At 38.6% G+C, this 15,608-nt stretch overlaps 3 protein-coding genes and 1 pseudogene across 3 annotated transcripts in view; 2 read left to right on the top strand and 2 right to left on the bottom strand.

Annotated features, from left to right (window-relative positions):
- LOC145479101 (uncharacterized) overlaps positions 1-906 on the bottom strand; it is a 2,008-nt pseudogene extending 1,102 nt beyond the window's left edge.
- The window catches only part of LOC145479086 (uncharacterized), a 243,610-nt gene that overhangs the window by 157,971 nt on the left and 70,031 nt on the right, over positions 1-15,608 (bottom strand). The gene's annotated exons all lie outside the window — the stretch shown is intronic.
- Positions 3,943-5,838, top strand: LOC145472478 (trace amine-associated receptor 365-like). The gene is made up of 2 exons (XM_081454957.1): positions 3,943-4,611; positions 5,719-5,838. Exons 1-2 carry the CDS (start codon positions 3,943-3,945, stop codon positions 5,836-5,838), a joined length of 789 nt encoding a protein of 262 aa, XP_081311083.1.
- LOC145469484 (adenosine receptor A2a-like) lies at positions 10,852-14,533 on the top strand. Its single transcript, XM_081453224.1, has one exon. The coding sequence runs from the start codon at positions 11,387-11,389 to the stop codon at positions 12,347-12,349; it is 963 nt and encodes a 320-aa protein (XP_081309350.1). The 5' UTR covers positions 10,852-11,386; the 3' UTR covers positions 12,350-14,533.

Genomic DNA, 15,608 nt, shown 5'->3' with positions numbered 1-15,608 from the left:
TGTAGGAAAAGGAACTGGTAAACTTGATAGTAGGATGTAGATTGTTGAAGTATGTGATGAAATCATTAAGCTTATCTTCGCCATGTGTCCAGAGGAGAAATATATCGTCGATGTAACGCCACCAAATTAGGGGAGAGTGTGGAGCAGCTGTTAAGGCTTCTTGTTCAAAGATTGGCGTAAGAGGGGGCCATTTTTGTCCCCATCGCAGTTGTTGTCTATAGTGTTGTTCGTCAAAGGTGAAATTGTTATTGGTTAAGATTAACCGAATAAGATTGCAGAGTCTTGTAGTCTAGATAGTAGGATTTGTCCGTCTGTCCAGAAAATCACTGCAAGCTTGGATGTCGTCCTTGTGGGGTATGTTCGTATAAAGTCATGTTACATCAAGGGTTACAAGTAGGATACCATCGGGGAGTTGGTCGATGTTGTTGAGTTTGTTGAGGAAGTGGGTGGTGTCTTTTATGTGGGAGGGAAGTTTGGTGACTAGTGGTTGGAGATGATATTTGACGAATTGGGAAATGCGCTCTGTGGGATGGCTGTTGCTGGAGACTATCGGACGACCAGGATGACCTTGTTTGTGTATTTTTGGAATGGTATAAGAGCGCCCTGGTTTAGGACAGTTTTCTTTGAGGTACTTTACTGACTCGTCATCAATCATTTGGTCGAATTGTAAACGGGAAATGTAATCAGTTTTTGACACAGTCGTGAGTAGGTGGAGAAATGTCCTTGTCGATTTTTTCGTAGAATTGTGTCATTAAGTTGTCGGAGGCATTCATTTTCGTACCAGTCAATGTCCCTGACAACTGTACCCGAGCATTTGTCCGCGGGCTTAATGATGATGTCTTGTCGTCGGATAGGACTTTTCACGGCTCGTCTTTCTCGTTTGGTCAAATTGTCACGTACTTTTAGTTAACGTCCTTCTTTGATATTGGACATCCATGTTACGATCAATTTACACCTGCCAAAACAAGGTATCTGCTTAAAAATATCGCGGATCCGTTAACAGGATTAATCCTGATATTATAGGATATAGCGTTCTCTGGTAAAAATTCTTTAGAAGCATAACCTTTCGACAGCCGGTCTACTGTCTTCAACGGATAAAAAATTGTGATAAATTGAAACGTTGAAATTTGAATATAGAGAGTAAATCGCATAAATTTAAAATTAGTGCACGTACAAAGAATCTTCAGAAGAATGCTAACAGTTTTTGTTTAAAAGAATGTTGTTTTGTCTCGGGAGTGGGCATGAGTTTTCATCAGCCTCAGCAGTTTTTCCGTGTACCATAATTCCAGTGTCTTTCTGGTGGGATTAGGGCTTACCACAAGTTGCTCGAGATTTCTCAAAAAGTTGCCCGAAATTTTTCAAAAGTTGCTCCAAAAAAAGTCAAAAGTTGCTTTTTGTAACGAAAGTTGCTCAAAAGTTGCGAAAAAAACAAAAGCGTTTTTTGTCTCTCTCTTCTTTTATTTGGTCTGATAAAAATATGCAATCTGTAAAAGTAAAATTTCTAAATATTTTTTGCATTGTAACCAGCGTCGCTAAATAAATTTTTTCACAATACGATGGTCGCTTTTGTCGATGATTGTGGAGTTGTCAATGTCAATCACGTGGTTAAAAGTCCATGCATGTTTAGTATCTGACCATATCGCGGGCTCAAGTTTAGAGCTTATCGAGGTCACGTGGTTGTTTTGAAGTTGACCGCTGACCAAGTGCTGGTTTTCGATTGGATCCCAGGCTCATGTCAGGTTAACTTGTTGTAAACAGGGCCGGGTTGTTCGAAAGCCGGTTAACGCTAACCCAGGATTAAAAGTTAACTGAAGTATAAATTTTTCTTGTAGTCAATTGTTTTTCACTGCTTTTTGGCCAAATGATATAGAGAAAACCTCATCGCAAAGTTGCAAAAATCAAATGAAAATTCTCGCTTATCCTGGGTTAGCTTAATCGGGCTTTGAACAACCTGACCCAGTAGCTCCGCTTTTAGGCTTGGCTAAAGCTATATATTATCCATAAATTATCACTGCGAGGAAGCCGTATTTAATTTTGTCTATTTATGAAACACTGTGTGTTTCATAAATTGGTGAATTGGTAGGGCATCTCGAAAGATAAAAAGAGTAAAAAATGCACTGGTGAGTTTTCCTTTAGAGATGTTCTTGTCAAAATCGAAAATAAAAAGGAGATGTCAATATCTAAGATTAAATAATTTCCCAAATATGAAACTCGTACTCGGCAAACGGGCGAGTGATCAACGATTTGTACTCGCCCGACGCTTTTGACACTCGCCTTGGCGAGCGGGCGAGCGCTGATTTCCGCTGATAAATTTAAAGATAAAGGCAAAATCCTTCAAAAATATCAATCGTAGTTACCAACATGAAAGTTATATTGAAGTAAGTTGCGCAAAGTTTCAGCTTGGAGGGTATAAGGGCTTTAGTTTGTTTCGTTTTTCACTGTTTGTTTCAGGTCTTCCTGAGTACTATATTGCCTCAATCTCAAGCGACATTAGCAATTGAGACAGCTTTGACCAAAAGCTCTCTGAATTCTGTTGATTTTACAACCATTTATGCGGCTTTGCTTTAGAGTTTAAGAGATTGTTTGACTCTTTTGCCGGATGGTTTGTTTGTCATTTGTCGGAAACTCGTCTTCTGCTGCATCTGTTTGATATCAAGAAAAGCTAAGTGCCTTTCACTATTGTTTCCATATAAACAATCTATTTGCAAATGACCAATATGGCAATATTACAACTTGAACACACCTATCTTAGAATCCCACTTTTTTAGAGAACTAAACGAAGGAAAATAAAGTAACAAAATTACAGGCAGAGGAAAACCACCGTGTAGTAAAATAACGATAAATGATGCCGGGAGTTTCGACATTCTTGTAGTATTCAGTGTCCCCGTAGAATTCTTAGCTTGACTGAACTGTAATTGCTCAGACGATTGCTGGCTCTAATTGTCTTGGTTGCTGTAGGGGGTAGATTTACAATGTTCTGATTGCCTTCAGGAAGCATTGACGTTGTAGCAGTAAAGTTTCTTTGGAGGAATTGTTAGTTTCCCAGCTGGCTTCTTAGCGAGGTATAGAAACTTCCAGTTTCAGCGAAAGAGTTGGTTGCAGTCTTTATTGGTTGAAATACATCCCGTCAGCCACGTTGACTTTGAACAGCTACTCATCTTAAAAGCTCCTACCTTTATCATTTTGTTTTATCAGCGCTTGTGCAGTTTAGAGCATCTTTCGTCATAATACCGGATGTTTAACTGTAAAATCATGATCTAATTCACTTTTACTTCAAAGTTGCCGCAATTCTGCCCATGTAGCTAAATATTAGAGCGACATATCACACAATGACTTTAACTAAAGGGAAATCTAATGTCTTACACACCGTCATGCTGGTAACTATGATTGTAATCTTGAGAGCATTGTACCTTTGTTTTTTCATTTATCGTAAGTGAAGCTGAATTTGAAAATAGTCATTACGAGAATACCATGTCAATATCAACTTTACTTCTTACGCAATATGAATGTTCAAAAAGATGCGGGGATTCGGTTGAAATATCTTCGAATTGAACAAGTTTTGCGTTCTTGGACTAAACTAAGAAGACCCAACTTATATCATCACCACGCTTCAAATATTTACTGGAAATAAAAATGTAAAACGCACAAAACGTATGATTTCTTCTGGGACTTGGCAACTGCTCAAAAACAAAAAGGTAAAACTGACATTTCCAACGGAAGCTTCTTTCCTTTGAGAGCGACATTCGATAGAATCCGATGTCAGTGCATAATACACTTGCGCTTTGATGATGCGGCGCTTCCTTCTGAAATAATGTGTAATCAGTGAGATCATCTGACAGGTGTATTTTCGTCGATTACGTATTACGAGTTACAAGAAAACTGCACAGGTAAGATCACAAAACCGAATTTGTGCAACGCCCATTTTAAGTTCTTACCTCGGAAATGGCTGCCGTCGCGAGCCATTTTAATTTCTGGAACACGACAAGCGAAGGGGCTTTACTTTTGACATGGCTGCGAGACAAACATGCGAAGACGCTTTCTGCAGTAATCGTTGCTGTTGGTATGATAGCTTTCCCGTTCATCGTGTTTGGAAATTCGTTGATCGTTTTGTCAGTTTGGAAAGACCCTTTGAAGAAACGTCGGTCATTGCCTCCTAACTTTATTCTCCTATCAGTGGCGATTGCCGATCTTCTGGTTGGTTTTGTGGCTTGTCCATCGACTGTTTACTGGCACTGGGCTGTATTCCACAGTGACGATCGATCGCATCTGCCATTGTTAGTCAGTTATACCCTAGTGAATGTCAGTGTTGGCCACATTTTCTTGCTGACAGTCGACAGATTTTTTGCCCTGTTGACTCCATTTCACTACAAAGTGAAAGTAACAAACAAGCGAGTTAGCATTGCCGATGCTACCTGCTGGATCTATTTTTTGTTATTTGGATGTGCGTTTGGCCTATCACAGGAATATTACACTGTTATGGGAGCGATGTACAACATACAAATCTTTGCCATCTTTTTGTCTATTTTGGTCCTGTACGTGGTGATCTTGTGTGTATTTCACAGATATTCTAAAGAAACAGAACTAACGGGCCAATCAACAGCCAATCGTCAGGTGATTTTGGAGAGAGAGAGAAATGTCTGGAAGGGAACTGCTATTGTCATCTGTGCATTTCTTCTCTGCTTCTTACCATGGTTCATATCCCAGTTAATAGCATTATTCTGCCTACCATGTCACCTTAATTTATGGTTGCTGTTGCTTTTTAATGCATTGTTCGTTATTTTAATGTATGTAAACTCCGGATTAAATCCGTTTTTGTGTGCATGGAAGCTTCCAAAGTATCGAGATACATTCAAGCACTTGCTGAAAAAGCGAACTTGTTGCCGTGGCAATCAAGACAGACGAGTTATCGAAAACTGTGTTCATGAGACAAGGCTGTAATAAAAATAACTCCCAGATAAGTATTTTAAATCGTTGACACGCTTTGCATTGACAGTGAATTGTGATCTTGATATCGATTCATTTGAGAGAGCAAGGATGAGAAGTTTGCCACTATTTGCGGCCTGCACCACATACGCCCAACTATGAATAATGAAAATTAACGTTTTCTGAGAAGAAATTATAAGATTGCCTTCAGACCAACGTATATCAGCAACTAAGGATATTTGACATATATACATTTCGCCGATAAAAGTAAAATATAAAACTTTAAGGTAAAAAGCTGTTAAAATCATGAGTCTTAACGTTTTCGATCTGTTTGATCATCATCAGATCATCACTCTGATGATGATCAAACAGATCGAAAACGTTAAGACTCATGATTTTAACAGCTTTTTACCTTAAAGTTTTATATTTTAAGAATATTTGGTTCAGGAAACTATTCCAGAACCTGAAAGAAGCTTAAAACAGAACGTTTTAAGTTGTTCAGCTCTATTTTCCCTAAGCAGTGAGATATATTTCGTAATTGTAAGTTTAGTTTCTGTTGAAAGAGATCCTCGGTCATGTTCTGTTTAGATAATTCTGACAGGCGATGCAAGGTGAAGTTAGTCAGATGTTCGTTTTCCTAGAACTTTGTAGACAAGTAATTTGACTTGTAGTTATTGAAATGACCATTTGGAAAAAAATGGGAAAGTGACGTTTTAGATTAAAGCCGAAATTTATTTTTGGTAATGTTCGGGACATACACGTTTAACGAAAAATATTTTTAATTTTATTTCTTAGGCAAAGGATGGCAATTTGAGAATTACTATAACCGTAATGACACTTTTAGAGTGTAACCGAGCAGGAAAACAACAAGGTGGTTCAAAGTGCAGCTATGAATCGAATAGACCCTTTGCATAAATGGCGGCGGTATTTAAATAACAATACTTATACATCCTAAGCCTCACAACCATGTGAAAAATCCTTTGTCTGGAAACGTAAGAACGAGACTAAGGATGTATAAAGTATTGTTATTCAAATTTGGGCGCCATTTATGCAAAGGATCTATATAATTAGGGTAATTATATTAAGGATAATAATTGAATTGAAATTTATATGACGCAAATTTCATTAACAAAAATAATAAATAAAAACTTAAAAAAAGGACTAAAAAACTAAAACCTGTTCCACAACTGTTCTACTGAGAGAAAGAAGAACACTGCGTTTGACGACTAAGATTGTCGTGGCTGGTTTATGAACGGCCAATCGGACATCCAAAACTGGGACATTCAAATCAAAGGAAAGTTCTCCTTGACTGAGGAAACATGACGGATTTTGTGCACGTTGTAAATTCTCTCATCATTACCTGCAGTCATTGTTATTCTCGCTTACAAGAAGAACCGTTTTGTCGAGTATTATATCGAGAGGCCTCGGCTTTGGAGAATGGGCAACCACTACCTGGGTCACGACGTTAAATAAATTATTACTATTACTATATTATTCTAATAATATTCTTGTAATCAATTGCATGCTGTTTTGTCAGATTTATCACCTTTTTTCCCCTCCCTGATCGTTTTCTGTGCGTGTTTGGTGCGTGTTTGGTGCGAGAATGGGCAACCACTACCTGGGTCACGACGTTAAATAAATTATTACTATTACTATATTATTCTAATAATATTCTTGTAATCAATTGCATGCTGTTTTGTCAGATTTATCCCCTTTTTTTCCCTCCCTGGTCGTTTTCTGTGCGTGTTTGGTGCGTGTGGTGTGGTGGGAACGTTGCAGACGATGAAGCCCGCGTTCTTCATGTTCTTCGTCTCTGCTCTGCAGCAGCGCAGGGGACAACACAGTGAGGACGTTCCAGAAAAGTATTTTGAAGCTCAGATTTTTTAAAACCTTTTTACTGCCCTAAGGAAACGAGTAAGTCACTTGATTTTAAGCTTTTAGGGGGCACCGCTGCCGTTTCTAAGGTAAGTTTTGTGAAAGAATACCCTGATTTCGAAAACGCCCCGCCCCCTCCCCCCTTTAAATCAGTATGGACATAGTTAGTAGAGGAGACCTACTAACTATGGTATGGATGCCACTTACAGTTAATAGTATCAGCGTTAATTAGTTGCTGGAGGCTGCTCCCATAAAAAAGTCCATTTAGGGGAAACTGGTGGCCTCCCTTCAAGTTTTTATAATCTCTCAACAAACAACAACCTTTATTGCACCCCAGAGTAAGAAATAATTTATTACCATGTTATAGATTAAAAACGAAAACGATAGGGTTGCTGGCTGCCCGAAATAACTTGAGAATTAAAAATGCCAGGCAGCCAGTAAAGCTCTCCATAATGCTAGAAAAATTTCACAGCAAGTGAAAAAGTTATTTTGAATACATGACGTAGCATGACGTTGCAATTTGAATTGTGCACAAACAATTGCCGCGAACGTCATTTAATTGATGTAGTACCAAATCTGTAGGAGATATGGAAAGGTAAACGAGACTAATATCACCGACAATCTGTTTAAAAATTGTCAAGACATGCCTTTTCTGTGACTCTTTACTGTCGACTCTCACAGTACCTATCTCAACCGAATTGTAGTTGTGAGTACTGGCTTGGGCAACCTGAAACAGGCGGTCTACGCTGTCCGGAAGCATTCTAGGCAAAATATCATCAGCCTCCGGTTGTGTTATGCCCTAGGGAAAAAAAGGCTTTGAGTTCAAAATAGCCACAAAGCGTCAATTCAACAAGAAAACTACCAATATATGTTACCTTCAATAACAGTACGTTTCATCACTTGGCTTGAGAAGCAGCGAATATCATTTTGCCTCGCACACAATAAACAGACGAGCTCGATGTCGAAGTTATGTCACTGTGTCACGAAGGTGTTGAAAGTTGAAGGCCTCAAGTTGAAACTTCTTGGGTGGAAAAATCTAGTATGCCAGCAGCAAATTCAAAGGGCTACGATGGTTTACCAGTCTCTGCACGGGTTGACTCCAGAATATCTAAGTTCTAAATTCGAGAGGCGAGAAACCACATATAACCTAAGGGACTCTGAGAATAAACTAAATGTTCTATTGCCACGCACAAACTGTTATAAAAATAGCTTTAGCTAAAGTTGCGCCATTCTTTGGAACAGTCTTCCTTGCGACTTAAGGGAAGCAGAGTCCCTGAGGCAGTTTAAACGCCTACTCAAAGGAGATGTATGAGGCACGCCATTCGTGGAAGCAGCTTTTTAATTTAATTATTTTTATTATATTTATATTAGATATTAGGATTTGAATATATTTGTAGTGTTAGCTGACGAAATTTTACCGTGTTGAAATAAAGGTTATGTATGCACGTAACATGACAAGCGAACAAGCTTTACAGGACGCATGATGAGGCCTAGAAAATGTGAGGCTACTCTCAGCTGTTCTGTCGATAGTAACGTCATTAATAATCGTGTTTTTAAAATTGTATAACTAGCAGTTTGCAAAAATTCCCTCAAGGAACTTCGATCATCGCCTTTCAACTTCATGTCAACGTCTATGGCTATCGCAGATCTATACTCGTTAGTTTAGCAGTTTGTCCAGTTACGTCCTACTGGGATTGGGTGATATGCATCGACGAAAGATCGCCTTTGATCTTTCAAGGAAAAAGACCTCTTGCCGTTGTGACTTCACTTCATCAACGAGTCTAAATTACAAGTAAAAGAGTGCTCGTCGCTAGCTGTATTTGCTGGATCTATCTCTTGGTATTTGGATGTGCATTTCTCATGTTGCGGGACTTCTTCGCCATAATGGGTGCTGCCCGAATTTTCTTCGCCTCCTGGCATCGTAGACGGTTTACGTTGTTGACGATGGACACAGAGTTAAAAAACGCTGCCACCATGTATCAACATCCCAAGAGGGACGTTGTAAAACTCAGAAGAACAGCTTTTAATACAAAATTAGCACATTCTCATACATTCATGCACAATCTTATACATGCTATTACAAGAGTAAATCAGCACATTATCACACAATCATGACCGTATTCTTCTTTACAGTTTCTACAGCCACGATGCAGAGGAAACGAGCCTCCTGGTTCCAAACTCTTTCTACGCTTTTTTTCTGTCTAATTTTATTGTTTTTTCACTCTTACCTGTCGAGCCCAAAGACCAAAGCGCATTCGACGCTAAACGAAAAACAAGGGGATGGTTGCTGATTAAAATAATAATAATGATTCATTAAAAATAATGATTCATCAACAAGAAGCACGTTCAGAAAAGAAAAAAACAAAATCCGTTTTTAAATCTAACTCTCCTCCAAAGAAACCGTTGTATTTAAATAGCGTTTAATGCACTTTCACAGATGATGATATAATTTCCATAGATGATGTATTTTCACAAACGTTTATACAGGTTAATACAGAAAGCAAAATTAATCCCTTAACTTAAATTCATACAGACAGCCATACAATATATATGACAATTAAGGGTTAAAAAGCAATCTAAACAAATATAATTTTCATAGATGACGTATTTTCACAGATGTTAGCTGTTTACACAGGTTAATACAGAAAGCAAAATTAATCCCTTAACTTAAATTCATACAGGCAGCCATACAATATATATGACAATGAAGGACTAAAAAGCAATCTAAACAAATAAACTACTTAATACGTAAAATAAGCTAGTTAAATTATGAACTTCTGCAAGATAACATGCGTATTTCAGGAGAGGGTCAGTCGATGTGTTAAGTCTGGTCTGGGAAAACTGATTGGTCGGTTTTGCCGTGAGGTTATTGGCTGTAATACGTATTTAACGTATGCAACAGTGTTTAGTCACTACTAGATGCCTCTAATCTTAGCCGAATCGAGCCATCCTTTTCGAGGGCTACTCGTCTGTTTATGTCGTACATAATGTCTTTTATATGCTGCCAATAGTTATTGACATCTGTTGAGTGGCGTTTTGTTTTCAGCGCTTTGGTGCGCAGCTCTTTAGAGACAGCTGTAAGAAAAGCTCAAACTAGCTCTGTGGCTTCTAAGGCCCGGGTCTAACACCGTACTTCACATGAGCCGAACCCAATTCAACCAATTAGGCTCATGTGAAGTTCGGCGTTTGACCCAATTAAGTTCGACTGATTTTATTTGGAGCGGCTGAGGCGTTCTTCACGCCTGGCCAGCCGTGAATAACGCCTGAAGACCGACTTTGGTTCAACGCCGATCTTCACATGAGTCGAACCAAACGCATAATCAAAGGCCTAAAGGCGCCATTTTGGCTTTACCTTGAAAAACCAGCGACCGAAAAGACTGCTTTTGTTATTTGTTTGGTGTAGCAGTTCGGTTCGACTGAATTAATTTCGACATTTTACTCAAACAGGCATTCTTAATTATTTGAGTCGACCCACACTGTCTTTAGGTTCGGCTCATGTGGAGTACGACGTTTGACCCGGGCCTAAGTCCATGTTGTTCCACAATTAGATTGAATGAATGAATAAATGAATGAAAGACTTTATTATAGTGTCAATAGTATTTAGCTTAAAAAACAACTAATTGGGGACACTATTTACAATTTAATGAATCATGTATAAAATAAGAAAAAAATAAGTAAATGAAATATATGAACTTAGTAAGATTTAAAAAGCTTAAAAATATCAAATATATATAAAATGTAAAATTTAAAACGGCCTAGCAACATATATCACAGTTCTTACAATTATCTATTAAGTGTTATAGGTCCTTACTCTTAATACTGTTTTTAAAACTCCTAACATTAGGCTTCTCTCTATCAGTTTTGTCGAATTTGCTCCAACGATGGGGCCCAAAATATCGTAATATCGTATCAGATTGCTGATATCTCTTCAGTTTTCCGGAGGCACTCGCTCGTTCTCGACCAATATTTTCACTTGAATAAGCTAGTTCACACTACTGCAATGACGTGTTTCTAAACCACAAGTAACGTCCCTTACGGGCTTCCTAACTTCTTTAGAGTTTTTGTTTTAATGGTAATTTGCGCTCATGCAAAATAGTGTCGGGACATCGAAGTTTTCATGATTACTGATTCCTAACACGTTTTCACATTTTCTTTGATCGCACAGGTATCAATTAAAAAAGTCGTTCAGGTAAATTAAATTTGAGCTTAGTGGCTCATTAGGCCGACGTTTATCTCCGGTTCAAGTTGAATAACGCGAGCGAAAAACAACGACAAGAGAACTAATGCATTCAAATAAAAGAACTTATTTTGTTTAAAAAGGACTCTTATCACTAGCTTTGGATTATGCATGATCCTATGCATTGTTAAATTGGAAATTTGGAAGTCGGAGTAGCTACAAAACGTATGTGCGACGGAAAAGCTTCCAATATCTGCCATGATATTGAAGTTATTTTCCAGATCATTAACTCATGTCATCACGTCACTTTAAAGAAAACGGAATATCTGATGTAAAACTAGTGCCAAATATCACAGTCAAGTTGAGCATTCTAGTTGGCGGTACACAGCTAGATAACCCAGAACTGCTAAAATGGCTGCTGTCGTAGGCCACTTCGGCTTCTGGAACATGACAAGCGAACAAGCTTTACAAGAAGCATGGCTGGGCCTAGAAAACGTCAGGCCACTCTCAGCGATAAGTGCTGTTCTATCGATAGTAATGTCACCAGTAATCGTGTTTGGGAATGTATTCGTCTTGTTCGCAGTTTGGAAAGATCCTCTCAAGAAACTTCGATCATCGCCTTCCAACTTCATTTTAACGTCCATGGCCGTCGCGGATCTACTCGTTGGCTTAGTAGTTTGTCCAATAACTGCCTACTGGGGTTGGGTGATTTGTCTCGAAGAAAAATCGCCTTTTGATCTTTCTGTGATTTTTGCCATCAATGTCGTCTCGGTCAACGTGAGTTTTGGCCATATGTTCCTGTTGACAGTGGATAGAGTTTTCGCTGTGACGACTCCACTTCACTATCGTGTCAAAGTTACAACTAGAAGAGTGCTCGTCGCTAACTGTGTTTGCTGGATCTATTTCTTGGCATTTGGATGCGCATTTCTCATGTTGCGGGACTACTTTGTCATTATGGGAGCTGTCTACAACGTACAACTTCTTTCCATTCTTTTAAGTATGTTAACCATGTACATCTATATCATGCTTCGCTTTCACAGATATTCCAGGAGAATGGCGAAAGAACCGCAATTATCAAATGATCGCCAAATCATCCTTCAAAGAGAAAGAAATCTTTTCAAGGCCATCAGCATTGTCATTTGTGCATTTCTCATCTGCTACATGCCGTGGTTTATCGTTCAAATGTTGATATACGTTTGCACACCATGCCATCCGAACTTATCATTACTTATGATATCTTTTGGATTTTCAGGCAGTTTAACGTACGCGAACTCGGGTTTAAACCCACTTTTGTATGCATGGCGACTTCCAAAATATAAAGAGACATTCAAGTACTTCTGGAGGAAAACAGCCAAAAGCATCCATCGTAAATGAAGATGGCGAGGAAACTAACTTGCGCAGGATTAAGTTATAAGTTATATTAGTTTCAACTGCTAACATTTTTAAGGCCAGAGTGGTGCTCTCGATATCGAAAAAAACCGAATTGAATTCAATTGCCTAATATTCCTATTGAATGAGTGTAACTCTCAATATGTTCGTAGTTGTACTTGGCTCTTTGGCTCATGTGGCCAGTAGGTTATCGGTGTTCTAGGAGCATGTGTTACGCAAAATATTGATCACTAAGGCCCCGTACACAATACGACGGAGAAATTTGAAAACGGAGCAATCACCGGTCATTTTGTGGAGTTTTGTTTGAGGAGGACTTGGGTATTGAAATCACATGATTATCGTGACGTCATCGTTTTCGAAAAACTCCTTTTTCAAAATGTATTTCGTCTACACTGAAACGCAAATTCCTCAGGTTCGAAGAGCGTTTTCGAAAAGCTCCGTTACAGTGACGGATTAGTATGGACGGTTAGGCCTAGCCGGAGAAATAAAGGTGTCTTTTCATATTTCTCCGGCCTAGTGTGGACGGGGCCTAAGCTTTTCCCTCGCTCCATACTTCACCCAGACCAAACACAATGTTGTGCTCGTAGATCGTGACTGGAAATTCGCTTGCAAATTCTTCTGACATAAACTAAAGTTCATTCGGAGTCTTCAAATTGAAACCATGGCACTGGACCACCGGAGAAGGCCATCAGCATTGTCATTTGTACATTTCTCATCTGCTCCATGCCTCTATCGTTCATATGTTGATATACGTTTGTCGACCATGCCATCCGAATTTATCACTACTTATGCATGAGGTTTCTGGAAATTCCACGCAGTTTAATGTGTGTCAACTCGGGTTAAAACCCAGTTTTGAAAGTTTCACGATATAGAGACATTCAAGTTCTTCTCGAATCAAATAACCAAAAGCCTTCAGCAAACCTGATGTTTGAGTACAATTCTGTAAGAGCAAATTTAGCTACTTAAATATTCAGGGCCGGAGTGCGTCTTTTGACGTAAGAAAATAATTGTAATTGTCAAGTTTTGGAATTACTCATTATGACTTATAATTTTGAAAATCTCGTTCATGTGAGGATCGGAGCCGGCAATGTTGAGAATGGCACTTCTTTCTCTCTCTAGTTCAACCATAACCAAAACACCAAACAGTACTCGGAGATCGTAAATAAATATGCCTGCGAAGAGGAACCCTAAATTCTAACTTCAAGGAAGTTTTCTTGGCCTCATCCCGGCTTGACACCCGTTTTGTTATTTAAATATAGTGTAAATTTAGGTATTTTCACAGATGATGATGTATATTCACAGATGTTCATACGGGTTAATACGGAGAAAAAAAAAATCACCTTTTAATTAGACGTCTTTGACAATATAGATTCATTAAGACAACCATGCAATACATACGACAGTAAAGTCTTGAAAAGCAATCTAAACAAATAAACTAATTAATTAGGAAAATAACCTTCAAAATTATTAACTACTGCTAGAGAACTTGCTCATTTCAGGAGAACGTCAGAAGTTTGGTCTGTGAAAACAGATTAGTCGGTTTCTCTGTGAGATTATTGGCTGTAATACTCCTATAATGTTTGTCAACAGTACTTGGTCACTTTCAGATCCATCTAATGTTATTAGAATCAACTCATTCAGTTCGAGGTCTACTCGTCTGTTTATGTCGTGAATAAGGCGTTTGTGAAGTGCCAGTAGTTATTAACATCTGTTGAGTGGCGTTTGTTCCAAGCGATTTGGCGCGCCAGCTTTTTAGAGTCAGCCGTTAATCATCTCTGTTGCTTGTAAGTCGATGTTGTTCACCGATTAACTAGTTGAAATCTCTTATTTTTCCGGAGGCACTCAATCGTTCTCGACCAATATCTTCACTTCAATAAGACATGAATAACATATTTTTGAACAACAAGTAACATCCCTTACGGGCTTCCTACCTTCTTTGGAGTTTTTGTTTTGATAATAATTTCCGCTCACGCAAAATAGTGTGGGGACGTGAAAGCCTTTATAATTACTAATTCCTAATAGGTTTTCACATCTTCTTTGATCGCACACTTACCACTAAAAAGTGGTTCAGTTAAATTAAATAACGTAAGCTTAATTGCTGAAAGGTCTGCATTCGAGCAGTGGATCATCAGGTCAGCGCTTATCTCCCGATTGAAGTGAATAAAGCGGGCAAAAAAAAAGAAAAAGAAGGAAAAACGAGAATTAATGCATTTAAATGAAAAAAGACCCTTCCATTTGTTTTTAATGTTTGTTTGCAGAAACCCCCCCCCCCCCCCCCCAATACTACGCGCGCTGATTAGTTAAGAAAACGTGTCTTTAACTCGATAGAAACACCGAAAAGTTGTCGTGGTCCCGTTTTTCGTTATTTTCTCTCGTTTCTTTTCTAAAGAAAGATGTAAAATATTTTCTTGGTTATTCTATCGAATGATAGAAACATGTAGCTTGAACAGTTATCCCTCAATTCGACATGCAGTTGCATATTGTTTCCAAAAAGAGAATATTCTACTCTTTATTTATTTTGTTCCTTACCCTCGCCTTTTCAAAAACTTCTCACTTTCCACGGAAATTGACCCTTTTAGTTGGAAGTTATCAGGGTTCTTTATGATTTTTATCGGTAAAATAGAGTGACGGATGAAATTGAATATAGAAGAGCTCTCCGGTTTGGTAGCCTAGGTTGCAAGCCCGCGCGTGCAGGTATGAGCAACACGTCATTCAAAGTCGCTTGAATTTCCAGTTTGCTTGCACAAATAGAACAGGTTAAATTAGCAATGATAAATGATAAAGCTACAGGAAGGAAGGAAAAGCGATCGAAGCGCGGTTTCGTAACTTTCTTTGCGACTTTTATCTCGCATCTGAATGGTGGCTTCACAATCGACATGTCAAAATCAAAGTGTTCACGGCTTTTTGACTAAAGAGGACTTAGTATGTAATATCGGAGTCAAGTTTAACGTTTCAGTTACGTACAGTTAGGTTAGTTTAACAGCCAGGCCCAAGATAGAAAGCTAAATGTAGGGCTTGAGCCCACAGACTTAAGAGAGTGTCTCTGTAAGAGCGGTCCGGTCGATTTTGCTTGACACACAGATTTAGCTCATTTCTTGTGTGTTGTAAGACATTCATGTACCTATACTAAAACCACCATCCGTTTGATCGCATCTCTTTATTTTTCAGAGTTTTACTGAAATTAAATTTCACTCGAGAGAAGGCCTGTCGTGACACTTTTCAAGACTTTAATTTGAGACAACTT

This window comes from Orbicella franksi, chromosome 2 (genome assembly GCF_964199315.1).
Source record: "Orbicella franksi chromosome 2, jaOrbFran1.1, whole genome shotgun sequence".
In the NCBI taxonomy this organism is placed as follows: domain Eukaryota; kingdom Metazoa; phylum Cnidaria; class Anthozoa; order Scleractinia; family Merulinidae; genus Orbicella; species Orbicella franksi.
Note: the sequence above shows the minus strand (reverse complement) of the source record. Positions and strands in the feature narration are given on the sequence as shown.